The sequence below is a fragment of the Diabrotica undecimpunctata genome, chromosome 3, assembly GCF_040954645.1.
Source record: "Diabrotica undecimpunctata isolate CICGRU chromosome 3, icDiaUnde3, whole genome shotgun sequence".
Lineage (NCBI taxonomy): Eukaryota > Metazoa > Arthropoda > Insecta > Coleoptera > Chrysomelidae > Diabrotica > Diabrotica undecimpunctata.
Genome location: NC_092805.1, coordinates 143,927,966 through 143,951,530, shown reverse-complemented (window position 1 = coordinate 143,951,530; position 23,565 = coordinate 143,927,966). Strand labels below are relative to the sequence as shown.

The 23,565-nt window shown below is 31.4% G+C and overlaps 2 protein-coding genes, 1 long non-coding RNA gene and 1 other non-coding gene across 5 annotated transcripts; 3 read left to right on the top strand and 1 right to left on the bottom strand.

Annotated features, from left to right (window-relative positions):
* Positions 1-4,863: 4,863 nt before the first annotated feature.
* On the top strand, positions 4,864-12,169 carry LOC140437502 (uncharacterized). Its single transcript, XR_011950384.1, has 3 exons — positions 4,864-5,280; positions 9,719-10,592; positions 10,926-12,169. It is a non-coding gene; the product is annotated as an uncharacterized lncRNA (long non-coding RNA).
* Positions 5,274-8,844, top strand: LOC140437501 (uncharacterized). Of its 2 annotated transcripts, none has more exons than XM_072527062.1 (4): positions 5,274-5,535; positions 5,730-5,903; positions 6,002-6,504; positions 6,590-8,573. In XM_072527062.1, exons 1-3 carry the CDS (start codon positions 5,471-5,473, stop codon positions 6,129-6,131), a joined length of 369 nt encoding a protein of 122 aa, XP_072383163.1. In that variant the 5' UTR covers positions 5,274-5,470; the 3' UTR covers positions 6,132-6,504; positions 6,590-8,573. The 2 variants fall into 2 exon arrangements, 1 of the variants encoding a protein (XP_072383163.1); XR_011950383.1 differs by having other exon boundaries at positions 5,508-5,535; positions 6,279-6,504; positions 6,590-8,844.
* Positions 12,170-15,034: 2,865 nt separating the features above from the next.
* Positions 15,035-18,146, top strand: LOC140436199 (small COPII coat GTPase SAR1-like). Its single transcript, XM_072524894.1, has 2 exons — positions 15,035-15,569; positions 17,817-18,146. The coding sequence occupies exons 1-2, from the start codon at positions 15,271-15,273 to the stop codon at positions 18,091-18,093; spliced, it is 576 nt and encodes a 191-aa protein (XP_072380995.1). The 5' UTR covers positions 15,035-15,270; the 3' UTR covers positions 18,094-18,146.
* Positions 18,147-19,347: 1,201 nt separating this feature from the next.
* Positions 19,348-19,488, bottom strand: LOC140437935 (U4 spliceosomal RNA). Its single transcript, XR_011950417.1, has one exon. It is a non-coding gene; the product is annotated as a U4 spliceosomal RNA (small nuclear RNA).
* Positions 19,489-23,565: the final 4,077 nt, after the last annotated feature.

The window sequence follows — 23,565 nt, the reverse complement described above, 5'->3', positions numbered from 1 at the left end:
CGCAAGGTAAGTAATTAAGAAAAGTAAACGTGAATCATAGCAAATTTATGTTTCCACAATAACCGAAAATACTCCTGCATCAGAGATCTGAAATAAAATCCGTAGGAAAAAAGGCATTTCATACAGCAACAAAATTAACTCTCTTGACATTGAGGGAAACTTAATTACAATCAACAGTCAAATAGCCAACGCTTTAGCTAACTCTTTTGAGACATATTCAAGTGATTCCTTATATGACCCATTATTTATCAAAAACAAAAAGAAAGTAGAAAAAGAGGTCAAAATTACAGATTCCATCAGTCCGTTAAATGTTGCAATAAGTATACAGCAACTAAACGAAGCATTGCAAGGACTTAAAAACTCTAGCCCTGGACTACATGAAATTCCAAATTGTTTTTTAATTAATTTTCCTTTAGCTGCTAAGCATATACTCTTAGATATATTTAATTTTTTATTTTCCTTAACAATTTCCTAAATCCCGGAGTACCGCTACAATAATTCCTCTTTTGAAACCTAACAAAAACAAGTCAAACCCGGAATCTTACAGACCAATATCCTTAACATCTTCCTTATGTAAATTACTAGAAAAAATTTTAAATAGACGGTTACAATTCTTTTTAGAATAAAGAAATCTAATAGTTAATCAGCAAAGCGGCTTTAAGAAAAATAGAAGCACAACTGACAATTTTGTGTCGCTAGAATCGGCAGTTAATGAGGCATTTGGAACTAATCGACAAGTTATAGTTATAGCTGTCTTCTTTGATATAATTAAAGCTTATGATACTATATGGAAATATGATGTTATTGTTAAATTACAGCATTGAGGCATAGATGAAAATTTTCTAGCATTCGTCAAAAATTTTCTAGATGACAGAAATTTCCTCGTTAAACCAAATCAGGAAGTTTCAGAATACTATACACAAGAAAATGACATACCCCAATGATCTACACCAACCGCAACACTCTTTTTAGTTGCAATTAACGATATCGAGAACAGTATCCGAAACCCTGTTAAAGCAATCCTATATGCAGAAGACCTAGTAATCTATATTTCTCATAAGAATCTTAATATGGCATCAAACATTATTCAACTTTCTATTAATTCCCTACAAGAATGGTCTAAAACAACAGGACTGAAATTTTCTACGGTTAAAACCAAAGTAATGTGTTTTTCTCGAAAACATCAAATTGTTGCAAATCTTCCAAAATTAACACTGCATGGCCAAGTTTTAGAAAACGTTGAGGAACTTTCTAGGTATAATTTTTGATTTAAAACTTACTTGGAACAAACACATCCAATTACTTAAAAATTCATGTTTACAGAAGATAAATATTCTTAAAGTACTAGCAAATCATAACTGGGGCGCAGACACAAAACAGCTACTAAATATTTACAAATCCTTAATCCGAAGTAAAGGATGGGTCAATTGTATACAATTTAGCTAAGGACTAAATATTAAAAAAATTAGATATTGTACAAAATACCGCACTAAGACTAGCTCTAGGAGCCTACAGTACCAGTTTAGTTGAAAATCTTTATGTCGAAGCAAATGAATCTCCACTTTCTATTAAAAGATTACGTCTCAGTTTACAATACGCAAGCAAGCTATCAACTAATCCAAACAACCCGGCCTACCCCTATGCTTTCTCCACACATTACCATTCTAATTACAATCAAAATCCGATCATTATTTAGCAAAATAATTAGCAACTTCACATTTCCGGGTATTATGCATACCAATATTGATTATGCTCCCCCTTGGACTATACAAATTCCATATTGTAAACACAGATCTGTCAACTTATACTAAGGACAATACCCCTTCATCTCTTTTTCTCCAATACTTCTACAATATTAAAAATAAATATTCATCCTGTCAACTAGTTTATACCGATGCATCAAAAACACCCGAATTGGAAACAGTAGAATCCGCCATTGTCACAGAGGATTCTGTGCTCAAGTTTCCACTACCTAAGGACTACTCAATATATTCTGCTGAACTTTTTGCGATATCCAAGGCAGTACAACAAACTCTTAATCGACCTGAAGACATGACAGTAATATTCACAGATTCCAGTGCAATCCAGGGATTTCAGAAAATATATCCGAATCATCCGATTTTAGAACAGATTAAAAAAAACCTGGTGACTCTACAAAATAATCATAAACAACTACATATTGTGTGGATACCATCTCATGTGGGGATACCAGGAAATGAGATAGCTGATCAAATGGCCAAAGAAGCTTGTAAAATGGAGTTAAACTAGACCCTAAGTATGTTTAGGCCATAGTACAGCTTGAGGAACATAAAAATAAAAATGAACTCTTAAAAATATTAGGGATGATAAATTATTTAACTAAATACCTGCCTGATTCTTGAGATATTCTTAGACCTCTAAGAAATCTAATAAAAAATAATGTTCAGTGGTTATGACTGTTAATAATACAGAATGTTTGTCAAAAATGAAAAACTTAATAGCTAAATTACCTACTTTACGGATCTTTAATAAAAATTTACCAATAGAAGTTCAAACAGATGCTAGTCAAAATGATATTGGTGGTTGCTTGTTGCAGAATGTAAGACCGGTAGCATTCTGTTTGCATCTTCTTCTTCTTCTTCGTCTAGCCATTCACGTCCACATCTGAACATAAGCCTCTTCAAGTCTTCCTTTCCATTGTTTTTTATTGTACGATACTTGTAGCCAATTTTTCCCGGCAGTCCTTTTCAGACCATCTGTCCATCTCATAGGAGGTCTGCGTCTGGGTCTTTTGTGTTGGTATGGTCTCCAGGTTAAAATTGATCTGTGCCATTTGTTTAGATCGCTCCTAGCTACATGTCCAGCGTATTCCCATTTCAACTTTAATGATTTTTGCACCACATCGGTGACTTTGGTTTTCTGTCTTATCCATGTGTTTGTTTTCTTGTCCTTAAGTGATATACCTAGAATTGCTCTTTCCATTGCATGTTGAGTGACTCTAAGTATATTCATATTCTTTTTTGTGATTGTCCATGTTTGTGCCGCATAAGTTAATATCGGAATAATGCATGCATCAAAAACTTTAGATCTAAGATGTAATTGAATTTGTTGATTTCTGAGTATATAGTTCAGTTTACCGAATGCTGCCCAAGCTAACTTTCTTCTTCTTTTTATTTCTTCAGTTTGAATTTCCCTATTTAGTATTATTTTTTGTCCTAAGTATATATATTCTTCAACTTTTTCTATAACTTTATCGTTTATTATTGTCACGGTGTCTTCGGAGTGCATGACTTTTGTTTTGTTTAAATTCATTTTCAGTCCTATTTTAGAAGATTCGTTATGTAGTTCTAAAAGCATGGTTTGCATTTCTTGTAGGTCAGTAGCTATCAGGATTATGTCATCTGCAAATCGTAGATTACTAAGGTAGCGGCCATTGATGTTTATTCCCTTATATTTCCAATTTAGGTTTTTAAAAACGTCCTCCAAAACTAAGGTGAACAGTTTGGGTGATAAAGTATCTCCCTGTTTGACTCCCCTGTTTAATGGTACAGGGTTCGTGTGTTCATTTTCATTTAGGTAGTATGTAGCTGTAGCTTGGTTCATAGTTTCTTTTATTAAGTTAATATATCTGCTGTCTATTCTACAATTTTGCATTGCGTTTATTACGGCCGTGTGTTCTATGGTACCTATCGAAAGCTTTTTCGTAGTCTACAAATGCTAGGAAAACTGGAAACTTGTATTCGTTACATTTTTCTATTAATATTTTTGTGGTTAACAGGTGATCGGAAGTTGAATAGCCTTTTCTAAAACCTGCCTGTTCATATGGTTGGTATTCGTCTAATTTCCTTGGTAGTCGAGTACTTATGACTTTGGTGAGTATTTTAAACAGGTGTGACAGTAGGCTGATGGATCTGTGGTTTTCCAATTTTCGACTATCACCTTTCTTGTGTAATAAGATTACTTTAGAGTTGTTCCAGCTCTTAGGGACTTTGCTCTGATGTAAACAACTGTCCACAAGCTTAGTTACAATTGCAGAATTACAGAATTGCAATTCTGTTTGCATAGTTGAACGGAAATAGAGATAAAGTGGACACAGATAGAAAAGAATATCTTGCAATATATTTATGTCTAAGTAAGTTTTATCATTTCATATATGGTAAAAGAATTAGTGTAAAAAGTGACCATAAGCCACTTGTAAGCATAAACACCAAAAATATTTGTAAACTTACCAATAGATTACAACTAAAATTAAAATTGCTCAAATATAACTTACACAGTAACCTACTTACCTGGAAAATATACGTACATTGCATATTTACTCTCCGGATCTTTTATTAGAAATAAAGTAAAAGACGATCCAGACATGTTGGATATTGTTCACTCTGTAGAAATCGAATTACCTATTTCTCACGCGACGATGAGTGAACAGTGAACTAAAAGATGCAACAGGTAAAGACGTAATTTTAAAGCAAGTAATAGCTTATTGTGAAAAAGGGATGCCCAGAAAAGGTGAAAAATAAGTTCAAAAGTCGGAGTGTATTATAAAATCAGAAATAACTTGCATGTATCTGGTAATCATCTATATAATAATTTTAAACTGGTTGCACTAAGTTAAGATGTCTAATGTTAACAAAATTACATGTAGGACATGTCTACATGACAAAATTACATGTAGATATTGCATAACCGTTGATAAAAATTGTAAAATTTAATTCAGAATATTATAAAGATTTGTATTTGTTATTCTCACAACTAATAATATTACATTTGATTTAGAAAAAAAAAATAGGAGTTAAATATGTTACAGGGCCTTAATGTTAGGCAATACGTTTAACCTAATGTTATTTCATTGCCTATTCTCAGGATAGTGCATACCTATTACGTTTTCATACACAAATAAGTTGAATTATTTAAACCAAAATTACATATAAAAAAGAAAAAAGTGTAGAATATATAAATATATCTGTCTATGAATAATTTTTAACTGTTTGAGTTGGAAAATCTTCTCACCACTAATTTATAACAAACAGGTTCTGCCATCTTTTTGTTGGACGTTAAACTAATTTTCAGCTATTTTCAGATGGTTATTATACTTCAAAATACTCCTGTAGATGGCGAATGCATAGACTTTATTATAATATTATTTTTAGATTTGTACCATAGTATAAAAAGAAACTGTGGTTAAACTGTGTTTGTACACATTTAAATTAAAAATTCAATTTCTACAAAACAAAATATGGTGCATAGAATGGAGTAGGATTTGATTTTTAATCTTATAAAGGCTGTAGTTTGAATACGTTGGTAGGTGCGTTGGTGAAGGGCAATGACGTATAATATATAGACTGGGTGAATGCTTTAAAAAGTGTCCGCAACATGAATACCTTTGTTATTGTTTATTATTTTGATATGAAGTTGTGTGTTTACATATTTTTTGTGACAAGCAAATTTTATTTAAAATTTTTGAGAGTCATTTACCTACTATTTTAGTAGAATGCCATTTAGGTATCTTGTTTGTGGTCGCCGAAGTGCGAAGAGCGAAACGTTATCACTTTTCAAGTAAGTTATTTTTTATATGTATGTTTAGGTTATGTTTTGATAGCCAGTGGAGGCGTTTAGTTGTTATTTATTTAATAAATAAATAAATTATTATGCATTATAATGAATAATAACAATTTCCATTAAATTTTTTGTCTTTTTTTTTTTATTAAAATCATTTAAATATAATTTTTCTTACTAATTTTTTTTCATAGATTTCCTTTTGACGAAGAAAAACAGGAAATTTGGATATACATTTTGCAATTAAATAAGAACAAGCTTTCCAGATGGTCACGTATTTGTTGTGATCATTTTGATCCAAATGATGTTATCATGAAATCTAGCTTTGTTCGTCTAAAAGAAAATGCAAAACCATTAGCTATACCAAGGTGGGTAATGTTTTTATTAAATTTTTACATTGATATTTAATATTTGTATAAATTTTCTGTGTGTTGTTTCTTCTATATTGTTTTTTCTTTGCATACAGGTCTTCTAAAGACGTTAAAGAGGTGGTAGGAACTAAAGCTCTCCATAGTCCATCAGACACCCACAATTTAAATTTCGAACTGCTAGCAGTGAACCAACTTTGTCTGCCTCAGAAACTGAGGAACTCTTAGGCAAGAAAAATATTGAAGGGCATGCTGCAGACAGAGAATTAATAGCTAAAAAAAAATAACAAGAGGCAATATTCATTTAATTTTTCATTTGCATTATTATATCCTTGAATAAGCAATTTTTCTTTCATTAAATCTTTTTATTTTTAGGAAGCATTATGTGGGGGATTTTTCCATGTCGGACTTAGACTGCCTAAGAAAAAGAAAAAGATACATGGAATCAGTAAACATGTATATAGCAAAAAAAAAGAAACAAATTGACACCCTAAGAAAATCTACTAAAAGATGAAAACGACAAGCAACAACATTAAACGCATTGGTACAATCATTAAAAGAAAAACTGTATGTTACAGAAAATGCTGAATCTGTGTTGTTGGTAAGTTTTCTTTCACATATTCTATAAGGAACAAAATTAAATTATTATTATATTCTTTTATTTTTGTATTTTTTTATTGTTTTAGGCCTCTTTACCAGAATCAGCCAAAGCTTTGTTTCAACGATTTTTAAAGGGTGCCAAATGTGCCAAATATTCTCCAGAATTAAGGTCATTTTCACTGGCTTTAAATTGTATTCAGCAAAAGCCTATGATTTTGTAAGAAGAGCTTTTAATAATGCATTACCACACCCATCAACCATAACAAAATGGTACCAAACTGTTGATGGCGCACCCGGATTTTCCAAAGAAGCTTTAAATGCTTTGAAAAACAAAGTTGAAGAAGCAGGGAAGCAAAATAAAACACTTGTAACACTTGTGTGTAATTTAATTCTGAATGAAATGTCTGTTCGTAAGGTAGTAAAATGGGATGGGAAAAAATTTATTGGCTCTGTAGATTTTGGTAGAGATATAGAATCTGATAATATACCAGAAGCATGAGAGGCACTGGTGTTTATGTTAGTAGCCTTAAATGACAATTTTAAAGTGCCAGTTGCATATTTTTTATTTTGAGAGTTTTTGTGGATAAGAAAAAGCATCCTTAGTAAATCTTTGCTTAAATTTTATTTATGATTCAGGCATAAAAGTCTATTCATTAACTTTTGATGGTGCTGCCAACAATTTATCAATGGCCAATGCATTGATTTTATTTAACTCCTATTTGTACCTTCCTATAAAGATGATGGTAAACGACTTTTCAAAATTATATTTAGGTTGCATTGCATCTGGTACTATTTCCAAATCTAGGTAATTTATAATTATCTCTCCAGATTTGATCCAGGTATCCTTTTGCCTTGCTTCCTGACATCTTATCCACCTTCTGTATGCTCCTATCCTTCACATCCTTCTCCATCCATATATGCAATAAAGAGAGATCAAGCATGACCTCCATGAGGCAGTTAGGGTAGTCAACATTGCTCATGTTATGATTAAGCATGCTTGTCTTTGAAGCTTATTCAGCTTCTATTAAGTGGTCTTTTGTTGTTATTTAAACTACCATATAAGTGCGCCATATGTAATCATAGATCTGACTAGTCATATATAGCCAGTACATCGGTTTGGGTTTCAAACCCCAAATTTTCCCACATACTCTTTGACATGTAGAAAGGGAAACCTTTGCTTTGTAGATTATTCTTTTCAACTGGGCGTTACATGTAAGCTGCTTATCTAATATTACTCCTACATGTTTTACTAAGATTGCTAGAGAATTTTTCCATGTCATACTACCTACTAAGGATATTTAATGTTCTTTGGAGTGTGCTGGAATGAAAATTACCATATTTTCCTCTTACCATAATTACTAGATCATCCCTATAGGCATGTACTTCTTCCCCCGTGTGCGTCAAGAAGTGACATCAAGTGATCCACCAGGAGTGACCAGAGGAGGGGAGAAAACACTCCCCCCTGTGGACACCCTTAGCAGTTTTGGCCAAAATCTCTCCTTGCACCTTTGTGACAATCTTCTATTCACTCAACAATATATTTTCCAGCATTGCTTTGATCCAGTTACACATAGTAACACACATTGATAGTGGATCTATTTGATAGAGCAATATTAAATGTGCCTTCTAAATATTCTCTCCATTATTAATTGAGTGACTGATTTTCTGAACTACTTTGTCCACTGCTGTTTCTGTTGATTTCGTTCTTGATATGCATGCTGGTTGCCATTGAGAGAATGATCCCTCAAAAGTCTTCCCTTAATATGTCTATCAAGAATTTTTTCTGTTGCCTTCAATAAAAATGATTTAAGACTGATCGGCCTGTGCGATCTAGGCAGGGCATTATCTTGTCCTATTTTGTATATTCACACCACCATTACAATTATAGAAGTCTTTGGTATACAACTTATTTATTATTATAACATATTGTATCTTTATATACAACATATTGTATGTCTTAGAAAATAATTGAAACTGTATTTATTAAGTTGTGTGCATTAATGCGTTAATTAAATTACTAATTATGTTGCAAAATGTTTTATGATTTATTTCTTTTGTATGTTTTTTGTTAAAAATGTATAATTGATTTGATGTTTTTTTTTTGTTTGTTTTTAATTCATTACAACAAAACACGAAATTAGAATTCAAAAGTTTGTTGTTTGTTTGCACTCAAGTAACCTATTAATTTTCTTCCTAATTCCTTAATATAAACTTCAAAAGTTGCTTTATACAAGGAAATTATTGCAACAGTGAAAACCACCAGGAAATGATAAAAAATGAATTAATCAAAAATTAAGAAGACAATTTGATGCACTGGATTCTTAAACTAATAAAAAATACAGGGAACTCAGAAAGTATACTGATGTAGTGGAGAAAGGGTCATCTAATAACGATATTAAAAAAGGAGATCGAAGGATATCAGTAACTACAGAGGAATCATGTTACTGAACACCACATACAAAATATTGTTAAGCATATTGGGAAATAGATAAATTACCGAAAATACACTAGGGTAATATCCGCCAGGCTTCAGAAAAAGAAAATCAACCATAGATGCCAACACAGCTGATTGAAAAGGGATATGAACGTGATATAAATTTTCACTTACTATTTATAGACTTCTAGCAATCTTTCGACTCTCTAAATAGACTCGCAACACTTAATAAAAATGAAAACCTGATTAGATTTATTTATCAAAATTTCCTTCACACTAAATAATAATCAATAGTCCTTAATACAATTTAAAAAATGAGAATTTTTAATCTTTAGGCGAAACTTCAATATTTCCTGTTGGTAAAATGATTAAAATTCAGGTAATGTACTTTAGAAACATTATAAAAATAAATTTTTCTTTTATAGACGAGAACACAAAAAAAAATCACAAATATTTAATTTTAATTAAAAAAATAATTATTGTCATTAAAATTGAAATGAGCACGCCGCTGTTCTGGTAAACATACCTTCAGCGGAGATCTTTAGGACACCCGATTATATAGGGAGAATACGGGACCGCTTAGTCTATATATTATACGTCATTGGTGAAGAGGATACGGTTTTCTGTGGTTTTCCGATCCCATTGCACAACGATACCCCGTCGTTTTTCGAGGTACCAGTCCACAGCTGCCCTCACGCGTCGCGATATTCACTCAAAAATTAAATTGATTTTTTAAATTAATAAACATATAAATTTCATATATTTACTAATTCTTTTTTAGACCAAAAAATATTCTGAAAGGAACCGTTCACTTCTATCCCTTTCGCCCCCGATTGTCCAGGACTAGCAAACCAGCACAACCACCAACAACACCGCAACACCAGTGGACACTTCCAAAATCCCAGTGCCACACCCACCAAAAAAGGAAACACGTCCTGAAGAGGCACAAGCCTAAAGCAGGACAGCAGACACATCCAATACAGAAGATAAACACACACACACAAAAACCAACGCTACAATGAATCGAAGGGGATCCCATTAGCGCTCCCTGGTGTTGAGGGTACAGAAGTAAAAAATGCAAAATTGTTCACCAAAAAATTATATTGAATAAAGGGATAAGGGATATTCCATGGTGTCAACGCAAGGAATGCATAATGCATAGTTACAAAAAATGACAAATCAGAGATCATAGATAAGAGGGTTAGGGAGATTATATCATAGTACATAAAGATTATATCAATATATTCTTTATCTATGGATTATATCATATCATCCCAATCTCAAGGAATTTTACCATTTTACTTTCAGTTGTTGTTTGTTATTGTTACTATTTGCTATTTGTTATATTATCATTATTATCTTTGTATGTGACACGTTACAGTTTAATAAAATTATTGGAATAAATAAAATCAAATGGAAGTTAAACAAGAAATTCGCGAGGGAACGTGTAAAATAGAAATAGAGTATAATGACTTGGATGATGCTCTTTTGGATGGGTTTAAATGTGAAATTCAAGAGGATAAGGAATCCAGTAGGCAAAGTACTCATGACATATATGATTCTTTAGACTTAAAGAAATGTCCCATAAATACTGAAATAGAACAACATGAACATAAATGTTGACCAATTTGATGAAAACCAAAAAACTGAAAAAGGTTAGTAACAGTATATGTAAATGTTCAAATATTTAGTAGTATCAAAGAATATTGAGGCTTAAGCGTCTATATTCTTTGGTAGTATCAATAGGAATCACTTTTTCACAATATTATTGGTTTGTTATTGTTGATATGCTGGTATTGAATTTGTTGAGGTAGGCAATAAAATACAATAGGGCTAACTATTACAGGTATAGAAGAACACAATAGGCTTCTGAATTATATATCATTTACTACTTCTGCTGTTTTAAATTTTATTATGCTTTAATTTGATTATTGCATTAATTTTCTTCTATACTCAAATATTTACCTTAAAGTTGGTTTGTATTTTAGGTTACCTCCAATATGAAAACTAAATGGAAATAATGGAGAAACGCATTGAAGGTTCATCTTACGAAGGAAATGATATGGCTCGAGGCACTGAAGGAAAAACATTAAATAATAATGTGAAATTTGTGACTGGAAAAAGACATCATAAATGTGAAATTTGTTTTAAGCAGCTTTCTCACAATTCATTTTTGAAAAGCCATTTGAGAGTACACACTGGAGAAAAACCCTACAAGTGTGAAATTTCTTTTAAACTGTTTAGTCAAGCAGGTTCTTTGATAGCACATTTGAGAATGCATACTGGAGAAAAACCTTACAAGTGTGAGATTTGTTTTAAGCAGTTTGCTCAAAGAAATATTTTGAAGAATCATTTAACAATGCATACTGGAGAAAAACCCTACAAATGTGAAATTTGTTTTAAACTGTATAGTCAAGCAGGTTTGTTGAAAACACATTTGAGAGTATATACTGGGGAAAAACCTTACGAGTGTGAAACTTGTTTAAAACAGTGTATTACTGCATTTGATTTAAAAAGACATTTGAGAATGCATACTGGAGAAAAACCTTACAAGTGTGAGATTTGTTTTAAGCAGTTTTCACAAAGCAATGTTTTGAAAAACCATTTGAGAACACATACTGGAGAAAAACCTTTTAAGTGTGAGATTTGTTCTGAGCAGTTTTCTATGAAAAGTATCTTGAAAATACATTTGAGAGTGCACACCTAAAAAATTTCTTTTAAATAATTTGATGCTGTCTATGATTTGAAACAACATACAAGAAGGCAAAACTGAACTAAAATGGAGACATTACCTAAAGAAGAAGAAATATGGATGTTGATATAGTATTTATTATATAAATCAGAATGTACTTTTCTGGGCATTTGTAGCAGATGGAGTTCATAACTTTCATTACCAGAAACAGAGTTAATATGTGACATATGTTTAAAAGCTTGTTTTAAACCAGGTAGAAGGCTACTTTTTTGTAATATGTAATTATATAATGTTAGAGAATTTTATTTATACAGAGAATTATAACAATAATTCCACAATTTGGGATATATAATAAATAGTACAGAAAGCGAAGCATTTGCTTTTCAAAGAGTTAAATTTTTTGTTACAAAACTTATGTTCATAACATTGCAATGAATTGAAAAATTTTGATGTTTGAGATTTTGAGTTCAGTAGTAAAAAAAACTAAATAATTAAAAAATATATGTATATTAAATAAATTTATGTGTGTAACCACCTACAGATTATAGCTAATTAGTAACAAATTTTTTGTTTTATTTTCCTTTCTATTACATAAGTTAGCTATAGATGAATCTATTATAATTGCTTCATTTAACCTTAAGTAAACAAGCTATTTTACTTGAAATATCAGCTGGCTATCTGCATCGTCAAGGTTACATAAATCTATATTAGAAATTTTACATTGGTCTTATATTTCAAATGTTGCTTTAGGAGGTAATATCTAGAAAACAAATAGGTATTCTTCCATATTGAAACCCTTTATTTTTCCATAAAGCTTTGAAATATTCACCAGAAATTAAGTTAAATGACATTTATTTATCATTTTAAGATTCAATGATACTTTTTTCAAATCTTTTAACCAGAATTTCTAATCACTGACATATAATATCTAGACTCAGTGAGTGCTGTAAAAAATATCATAAACATGAATAACTTTGTTATTGTCTACAGTTATGATAAGAAGTTCATGATTTTTTGTAAAGTCATGTTGTTTGCACACTTTAGGTGACAATTATTTTAAATTTTTGATGGCCTTTTTCCTTTTATTTAATATATTAGTTAAATGCCATTTAAGGGTCTTGTTTGTGGTTGCAGGAGTTTGAAAAGCAAAACATTACTTTTCAGGTAAGTCATTTTTAAAATATATATTATTTTATAAACATTAGGTTGTGTTGATAGTCAGTGAAGGCGTTTAATATATTTATTAAATTATTATACTGAATCACAGAATAAATAACAATCAGATGCCTTTGAAGTGTGTCAGCACACGATCGCCATATTTTAAACAGAAACAAAGAGATTTTTAGAGATTAATAATTTAGTACATTTGAAATAATTTAATCTATTCTTCAACTAAAAGTACGAATAAAATAGTGCATATTATGTCTATAGTTGCCGTAAATAAATTAAACCGGGTTAATTTTTCTATGCACACCAGATAAAATGTCACTGAACTGCACTGGTTCCATATAAAACGTGGCTGATTCAGTCTGCGCTTACTTATCTTGACAAGCAGAGTGGGCATTCTGATTGTTTTATTATTTTGTGACAGAATACTTAACTCATTATAACATAAGTGTGACAAACTCCAATTCAATCGAATTCGGGACAAGGCTAAAAAATACCTGAAATCCTGGACTTTTCAATGAAAATCGGGCCATTTTTTATTTTTTTAAACAAGGACTGTAATACCATCATTTTGTTGATTATTTAACATTTTTATGTTGACAATGATATTTTTGATATGATTAAGCCATAATTGGTTATAATAATTATATTTTTGTTGGTTTTTGACGTTTCGACTTCCAATCCGGAAATCATTCTCCAAAAATGAAAAATTAGAAAATCAACTAGAAGAAAACCCGCATGCTATTAAATCTAGACATTTTCAGCATGAGTTTAAATTGAATATTTGGTGTGGCATTATAGGCGACCAACTACTAGGGCCTTATGTTCTTCCTCCGAATTTAAATGGAGATTCTTATTTATTCTTTTTGGAAAATACTCTTAGTGATATTTTAGATGATCTGTCACTGGATGTAAGAAGAAAAATGTGGTTTATGCAGGATGGAGCGCCACCTCATTTTTCATTAGCTGTTAGAAATCATCTTAATGACGTATTTCCTCAACGATGGATTGGCAGAGGCAGTGATTTTCAATCGCCACCAAGAAGTCCTGAGTACAACCCGCTAGATTTTTATTTTTGGGGACATATGAAGTCCTTAGTTTATGCCAATGAAATTAATACACGAGACGAACTTTGGAGATACATTCAAAATGCAGCTAATCTTATAAGGGGACAGAATAATATTTTTTTTAACGTCCGAAAATCCTTTATAAAAAGAATTAGAAAAGGCATAGAAATCGGAGGAGACCATGTAGAACATTTAGTTTGAGTTTTTGTGAGTTCTTTTAAGTTAAAGTGTGTTTAGTTTTGATTTATCGTCAAAACGGAAACCTTACGTTAGTTGCAACTTTGTTTATTAGTTTGGTATTTGATAGTGGAATTGTAAATAAAATACTATTTCTTGTCTAAGATTATGCCTCTGTGCCAATTTTGATAGCAATTTATAAATATACAGGGAAACAGGCAATTGATGGCAATTTATAAATATACAGGGAATATAAATAGCAAAAAACGAAAAACAAAAATTAACTTTAACACCCTGTATCTTTTTTCTCAGCAACATTTTATTAAGGCATATTTGGCCCAATAGCCATATTTTGGTCCAAATAACCTGTCCTTAGTCTATGTCCCAATAGTTATGACTCACCCTGTATATATATATATATATATATATATATATATATATATATATATATATATATATATATATCTTCTTTTCTAATTTGTTTAAGTGAATTTATCAACAACTCATAGAATTGCTCTACCTCTTTTTCTCAATATTATTGAATATTATAATTACGAAATCAAGTAATATTTTGCAATGAAAGTGTAATGCCTTATATTAATAAAAAGTACATAATACTCGCAACTCTGTTATTCACATGCTATAGATGTATAGTTTTTATATTTTATATTGATTAATAGTATGTGTAGATGCAGATGCACGTCCCTGAAAATAATACTGTGGCGCACATGGCTAAGAAATTTCTACAAAGTTAAAAGAATATTTATTGTGCGATGTTGGAAAATATACAATCACCTATAGTTTATACTATGTAATATGGAGTCATTTTAACACGTGAAAGCGTATTTCCCCAAAGAACTGTAAATCATTCCACTGTTGCACAATAATATCGTATGTCTGTGAAAAAATCTTCGATCATATTGTGCAATACATTTTTATAAATATTAATCATGTATAGACTGCTTAAAAGTTAAAAGGATTATTACAACAGCCACGTAAGAATATACGTAGGTATATTCGACGGCCCCGGTATGGTCCAGAGCCAGTCAACACCGCGACCTCCAATTTGAACGACCTGATAAATTGCCTTAAGACAGTACCATCAGCCAAGCAACTCATCGTCTGTCACTTCTTTATAATTTATTTTGTAACAGATAGGGCTAAGTTCTAGTGCCAACAAAAATATTGCAAAACTTTAAACAATTTCACATTTTAAAAAACTGTGCAAAAATGTTTCTGTGGGACTGGTTTACGGGAATACTGGGATATCTAGGATTATGGAACAAATCCGGAAAACTATTATTCTTAGGGCTGGATAATGCAGGTAAAACTACCCTTCTACACATGCTCAAGGATGACAAACTGGCACAGCATCCCCCCACGTTGTATCCCACATCAGAAGAGCTTTTCATTGGTAACGTGAGGTTTAACACGTTCGATCTAGGAGGCCACGAGCAAGCTAGGAAAGTTTGGAAGGACTATTTTCCAGCAGTCGATGCCATAGTGTTCCTTGTTGATACCAACGACAGGTAATTTTCATGTATTGTTACATTTGTTTAGAGTAATAATTGATTTAATAACCTAGATCTTTGAAACATACTTACTTATTAATTTCAGATTATTTGAGTACAGGAAGTGTTTTATAATGTTCTTATTGTAGAAAATTTGCTTTTGTTCTGCTTATTTGTTTTTTTAATACCTTGTAGATTCCAAGAAAAATTCATAGTAAAATAAAAATAAAAATTCGTTTCATTAAAATTACTTCTAACAATAAAAGTTTGCAGTCAAAATTTTAATTAAAATTTATAGATTTCTAAATGAACTTGACAGTGTTATACAGTGTGTCCGTAAAGTATGGAATAAACTCGATATTTAATAAATGAAAAGCCTTTTTAAAAAAATCTAAAACACGTCGATTTTTAAATTTAATGTTCTACATTTTACAATAAAATTTCAATATACAAGGTGATACACATTACAGTGATGACGTCATCGGCTCTTTTTTTAAATGTAACACCCTATATTTTAGGACATTTTTAGATCGATAAAAATGAGCTGATTCCAAAAAAGTATAGTACTGGGGGTCTAACGGATATAATTTGAAAGATATGCGCTTAGAAAATTAATTTTTATTGATTTATAATATTAATAAATTATAAATAAATTATAATAAATAACTTGAAAGTAATCCAGTAATTAATACATGACTTAATCTTAAATGTTCGAATTGTAGCCCTTGTTGTATTTGACAATAACCCAAACGTTGTACAAATTCTTGTAGAACCTTTTTTATGCCTGTAATTCTTTGTTTTTCTTGTGTTTTTCGAAGTTAGGTTTTATCTTCTCTCTGCGTTTGATTTTCTTCAGTTTAATTGAGATTTTACCGATAACAGGATTGTGATCGGAACCGATGTCCGTCCCAGGATATGTTTTAACTGCCCTGATTTAGTTCACCAGAACTAAATCCTCCTGATTGTTTTATTTGGCGATTTTTAAAAAACAATATTTATAAAACTGACTTTAATACTAAGGAAGAATTATTACGAAGCATTCATCAAGCATTTAGAAAAATAAAGCCAATGCATATACTCAATTTTGTAAGATATAAAATAAAAAGGTGTCAATTATTATTATGACAAAACGGGTGGCATTTTGAACATTTATTATAATTTTTAATTTTTTTTATAATGAATTTTAGTCGTTCCGTTGTTTATTATTGTTGTTTTTATTTTTATTATAATGATAATATTTTTGTAAAATTAATTCTGGCTGTTAAGTAGTTTTTGATTTGGGTAAATTTGTTATTTCCTTTTTTTAAGTTGATTGATCTTATTTCTGGTAAATAAAACTGTGAATGATTATTATCCCCATAATAAAATGTTGTTACTGAGCTGTGTTACTGAGCGTTTTGCTAAGTGTCTATAATGTGATGTTAAATAAATACTGTATTTGCAGAGTAGCTCCAATGACTGAAAATAGATATATAATATGTAATATCAGCTAAAAGAGAATTAAAAATGTAAACGAAAAATGTCAGAATATATAGGGTGTTCGATATAAAAAAAAAGTTGATATTATATTTCCTTAGTGAGACCCTCTTAAAAAATATCTTGTAAGCCACTGAACTCTTCCATAATATATCTTTCAAAAGTTTTAATCAAGTTTTTTTAAATTTATCTTAATAATGAAGATATTTAACCTTTTCGTTTTCGACATTTTTCAGTAATCGCCCTGTATGTCGCTAATGTGGATATCTATTACTGATTTGATTGGAAAATCGATACTTTAATTAAAATAGTTTTTTCTATTTTCTATCTCCTCTAGTTTTCGGTGTACCTTGCAAAACATACGAATTTGGGACACTCTGTACAATGAGAATTCAAACCAGCAAAAACTTGTACCAGAGATCCTGTTTCTCTCTCTTATACACGCTGCAGCCCGAGCGCCTATCATAAAGCGCTTCATTAAAGATTAAAATAATATTTTTAGAAGCTTTATAAGTTTACAGAAAAATTACAAGATAAATAAATATATATATATATATATATATATATATATATATATATATATATATATATATATATATATAAATACCTTGTCTAATATGAATAAGAAAATAGTATAAGTTGTCATTTTTTATTCTGAGGAATATTTCGAAGTTATGTACTCTTGTTTTGACCTTGAAATTTTTATATAAGCAAAAACATATACAGCTGATTAATTTTTTTCCAAAGAACAATAACAACAAAAGACTAAAATTTAATAATCTATTTCAGCTCAAGATTTGTAGAAACCCAGAAAGAGCTAAACACCCTCCTTTCAGATGAAATTATATCCAACTGTCCAATACTAATCTTAGGTAATAAAATTGATCTCCCAGGTGCTGCTTCAGAGGATGAACTCCGAATTAGATTTGGCCTGTTCGGCCAAACTACAGGCAAAGTAGCTAGAAATGATCTACCTGGTCGGCCTCTAGAACTATTTATGTGCTCTATACGCAAAAGGCAAGGTTATGGAGAGGGATTCCGTTGGTTGGCTCAATATATCGATTAATTATGTATTTTTCGATTATGTACTTTCCTAGAGCACTAAAATTGTTTGACTTTTATGTTCTTTGATTACAAAAATGATTTTTTTTATTAAAATATAAGTTCAGAATTACATTGTTAAACTGTAAGACAATCCACTGACTGAAAAACAATAATATTTTACTTATACGAGTGTATTTTTAAATCATTATGATATTATCTACTTCCTCTCCTGTTGCCAATTGAATTGTATGGAATCATCTAAAAAAAAAACAATGAACATGCGGCAAAAACATTTCAAATAGAGTGGAGAATAAGGAAAATAATATTTTTGGAAGATAATAAAATAGACATGGGAAAAGATCTGTTTCCGGATTACGGAAGAGTTAAAAATGGTGTTGGTAGGAATGAGAAATCTAAATTAAAGGATTGTATCCTTTTTGATATGTACCTACCTATGGATTTATTATGAGGATAATTGTTCCCAAACTGAAGTGTTTAGATTGTATTCAATGTTTATTTAAATCACGATCCGATCATTGTCATGCTTGTGTTGGGGAATTTAGCAGTAGTGTTTACCACAAAGATATTTTGCAGGTTGTGGAACCACAGAAAAAGCGTTGTTCTTGGCAACTGTTGGCTTCAAAAATGTTTTGTGTGTGAATTTTACGGTAGTCAATAGCATTGTTCTGTCTGTAGTAAATACTTTTTCTTCAGGAAATGATTTCTCTTTATGTACTGAAGTCAGACTTCAGTCTAAGAAAAATGAAATTCCTCTAGTTGGCTGCATACTATTATCAATCACAAAAATAACCAAACAGTGATTTTAAATTATATACGTTTAATAAAGGATTTTAAATAAACTTTTAGGTATACCTTATTCAGTCATTCTTGAACTTTGTATAAAAAACGTAAATTGTTAATATATCTATATTATAATATAATAATAAGTGTCCAAATTAAACAATTATTTTTTTCTTTTTCTTAAAATTTATTTACCTACTAAATTGTGTTGGGAAATGAATTTTAAAGTGCGGCGTAATGAAAGCTTAGAGGGGTTAAAACAGTGCTGCTGTGGTCTGTTTCTTCAATGACAAAAGTTTTTATCATTGCTGACTTGTGAATTCATAGATAGGATATGTTAATGTTAATATTACTACAGAATACACCAACTCGACGTTATGTTATAAATACTGTCTATCCAGTTTAGATATCGATATTATTATATGTAAATAAAATAAGGTGCAAGGAATATATTTATGTTTTGATTAAATCCGAACCCCCGCAGAGGTTTTCAAAAATTGCCGTAGCGCACGGTATTTCACGTGCACATGGCGGGGTATTGGTTAAAGTTTTCAACTAGCAATAATCGCACCTCGGATAAACCTCATTGGTTACGATATCGCCACTGCGCAAAGCTAACGATACGTCCTTCGTCCTTGAGGTGTGTAGGCAATTGAGAATAATACGAATGCAACACGTAACTAGCGCCAGCTTGAATCGATTAATACAACTATATTAATAGAAAACCACTGCGTTAAGCTTTGACACACTGATCAACAGATGGCGGTGCTGACATAATAAATATAAAAGAGAAATATTTAGTAATATAAATAAGAAAAAATATATAATTTTAGAGATAAATAAAAGTATAGGTTATAATAATTACAGAGGGAGTCTAAAAAGCAGTGATACATGGAATATATAGTAGGAAAAGTTATACATATTGGAAAATCTGCAATCAAAATCTTAATGTGTATCAATTGTATGGTCTAACGTTTTAGTGCATGTTTATTCACTCCTTTAGGGCTGAAATAAAGAAAATATCGGTTAGCCATAATATAATCCTATTCAAAATATTAGTTATATTACCAATACGTTGAATAGTAGAGCTAAGGTCTTCAAAATTAAAACGGATGTGTAAAAAAGCATATCACTTTTCGTTGGAAAGAAAAAAACCAACACAACACTGTACACAGGAATATATGGTTGGGTAACGATCTTATGAAGTCTATCTCAAGGAACCAATTTTATAAATGCATAGGGGAAAGTGCCCAACAGTGGGACAATTTTATTTGTATACACAAAATTCCACTAATTATTATTTATCTGAAATGGACTAAGCCTTATGTAATATTTGACACTAGTTTATACTCCTAATAGTTCAGCAAATTAACCACATATTCTTTTTGTATACGCCAAAAAATGACGTTTTCTTAACAGTCAACTTTGTCTCACTGTCGGACACTCTTGCCCAAGACTGAGACATGATGTCTCCATGAGTGAGACAATAGTACTTAAAATACCTTGAGCCACACAGGTAGAAAATTAACACTGTTATAACAGATATTGAGATACAATATTTTTGAATGTACTAAGAAATACAAAGAGAAAAAAACAAAAAAAAAATAATTAAGGAGTAACTGAACATACACGTTTGATAAGGGCAAATTTAATTACGTTAAAAGAAAAAATTAAACGGAAAACACGTCACTGCTCAAATAATTGCAAAAACGTTTGGTTGAGGTCAAATTACCTTAATATTTGCGTATGGGACTAAGGAAACTTCAGGAACTTGTGGGTACACAAACTTCTCTTGATTATCAGTTTGATTAGGAAACTTATTTCTGTTTCCTGCAGACCTTCCTTTACAACTATACCTACCTAGTAAATATCGGATTCTTTTTTTTTTCAAATTGAACTAAAACGAAGTCATTGCTCTCTGGTGGTCTATCTAATGTACGTAAAAGCAATTCTACACAGTCATCTTCCTCCAAATCATCTGAGATATCTGCGTAGTCATCATCTGTGGAGAGGTCTAAACTAGACTCGTCCTTTGAAGTTTCGTTTTGGTATTGTGATTTGCTTCGTTTTTTCTTATTTTTTCTTTTCACTGGCTTTACAAATTTTACATTACAGTCGCTATCATGCACTTTCCTTTTTTTCTTCGTCTTTTTGTTGTCTGGTCACTTTCTTTCTTGGGGTATCCTCAAAATATTTCTGGAGAAACAAAATTCGCTGATTTGTGTTCACTAACACCGCTTGTTGATGGGATCTCCGATACATCTGTCTTAGACTTAAGTTCCTTTTATTTGTAATGGGACTTCTGGAATTTCAACCGTCGCAATAGTTTCAGTTAGATCTGCATTCTCGGGATTAGGGGACATACCCATATTCTCCTGATTATTTTCGTCATTGGTGTTGTTAAGATGAACAGGGTTATAAGTCACTTTGCTGCTTAAATAATCATCTTCAGTAAAAACATTGCAGTCAAATGGCATAAAACCAGTCTTTTTAAACGCATTGGTAATTGTGGCTGGAGTTATTGCTTTTTCATGGGCTTGGCTAACACATGCAGCAACTTCATAAGTGGTAAAGGAGTTGCCAAGATTATGAAGAATCCAACTGTCTACAGTCCCATTGTAGAATTATTGAAATGGTCCAAAAATGCCCACATCTAACGGTTGTAATTTGTGGGTCGAGTGTGGTGGAAAGGTCAAAATAGTCACCCCATTCTCCTTGATCAGATTCAAGCATTGAAAAGATGCTTTCATGGTTATCATATAATAAAATGGAGGTGTTTGTTTTTTAAGATCCACTGCACTTAACGAAATTCTTCATTAAATTCACAAATATGTCCCAATTCAAGCCTCCTGTCCCTTCAATGTCCCCTGTTTTACAAGCTAAACCTAATGTCTCCCGTGGTGTACCATTAACCATCCTAATGTGAAAATGAACCCAAGGGAAAACCATTGCTGGAGGAAGCCAATTTCCCGCTGCACTGACCATCATGCAGGTAGTGACCAGTACGCCCTTCTCTCCAGAAGTTATTTTGCTTATTTGCTTTGAACCTCTTTCTGCTAAAATTTTAATTTGATAGTTTTGTTGTGTTATGGTTGCCGTTTCATCGAGATTAAAAACTCTTTTCCCATCAGCGAATCGTTCATTCCTTTGGTAACAAGCATGTAGCTTATTAAAAAATATTCGTACATTTGCCTTATTAAACACAATCGCTAGAGCCAAACTGCATCCCTCGGGCGTCCTTAATGATAGGGAGGGTTTCGCCTTCTAAAACCTCTCATCTATTTTTTTTTCCAGCAAATTTCCTAATTTTCCAACTTTCGGGCATCTCATCGTTATTGACTTCAGCAATTTCATAAGCTAGTTGCCTGCATTCTAAAACGGAAAGGCCATAAAAATTTTTAGCACAAACAATTATACCATGCGGTCCATATGTATGGAATAAATTCATTTTTGGCGTTATTATGTACTATCTGAAAAAAACCTGAAACAGGTCGATTTTTATTCTTAAATTGACAATTTAAAGTATGAAAATATTATCCCCTTCCAGCACCCCCTTTGAATTATAAGCACCCCCTCGAAAATTTTAAATAACAAAGCGGGTCGTGTGGCACCTTGTTAGAAAGGGATTTTAGTCCTCTATTCAGAAATATAAAGTTTTTTTAAGTTTAGTGCAATCATAACTAAGAAAATTGATTTTTGAGATGTAAAATTTTGATAATGTCTCTATCACAAAGCTTTTGGTTGAATGAAGATAATAATGTCACATAATATTTAGAATGTATTTTTCAATGTACTTTACAATTAAATTTAGTGTTCAAAATGACCACCATTCACTTTTTGACAATAGCCGAGGCGATTTTGGAATTCTCGCACGACATTTTGTACGACCTCGGGGGTTATTTTGTTAATTTCTTCCGTTATCCTAACTTTTAAATCAGCAATACTGTTTGGTCTATTAAAATATACTTTAGATTTTAAATAACCCCATAAGAAGTAATCGAGAGGAGTCAAATCTGAGATCTAGCCGGCCATTCGATCTTTCCACGTCTTCCAATCCACCTATTGGAAAAAACCTCATTTAAATAATTTATAACTATACGTGCAAAATACGGATGGCTCTGTCTTGTTGGTAATAATCTCCTTTGTATAATTGACATCAAAAAAAAAAATCTTCGTAATGTAGGCACTAAAAAGTTAATCAAAAAATCTAGATAAACCTCACCATTAACTGTGCCCTCAAAAAAATAAAGACCAATAATTTTATTGTTAATGATACCAGCCCAAATGTTAATTTTTTTTATGATATTGCATGAGTCTCACACACCAAGTGAGGATTTTCTCTGAGTTTGTTAACCGTTCCGTTTAAATGAAACATCGCTTCATCAGAAAAAACTATTTTGTTTATAAACTGCAAATCTGCTTTCATTCTGTCCATCATCATTTCACAGAATTCTTGCCTTCTATCGGGATCATCTTCATTTAACTCCTGAACCAACTGAACTTTGTAAGGGTGGTATTTTTCTTTATGCAAAACTCTCAAAATAAATGATTTACTTACATCATTGACGGCGGCCAGTTTTTGAGTTGTCTTATGCGGATTTTCCTCAATCTCTAGAAGTACATCTAACTTTTTTTCATCAGTAAATTTAACATTTCTACCTGGTTTTTCAATATTTTTTACATGTCCAATATA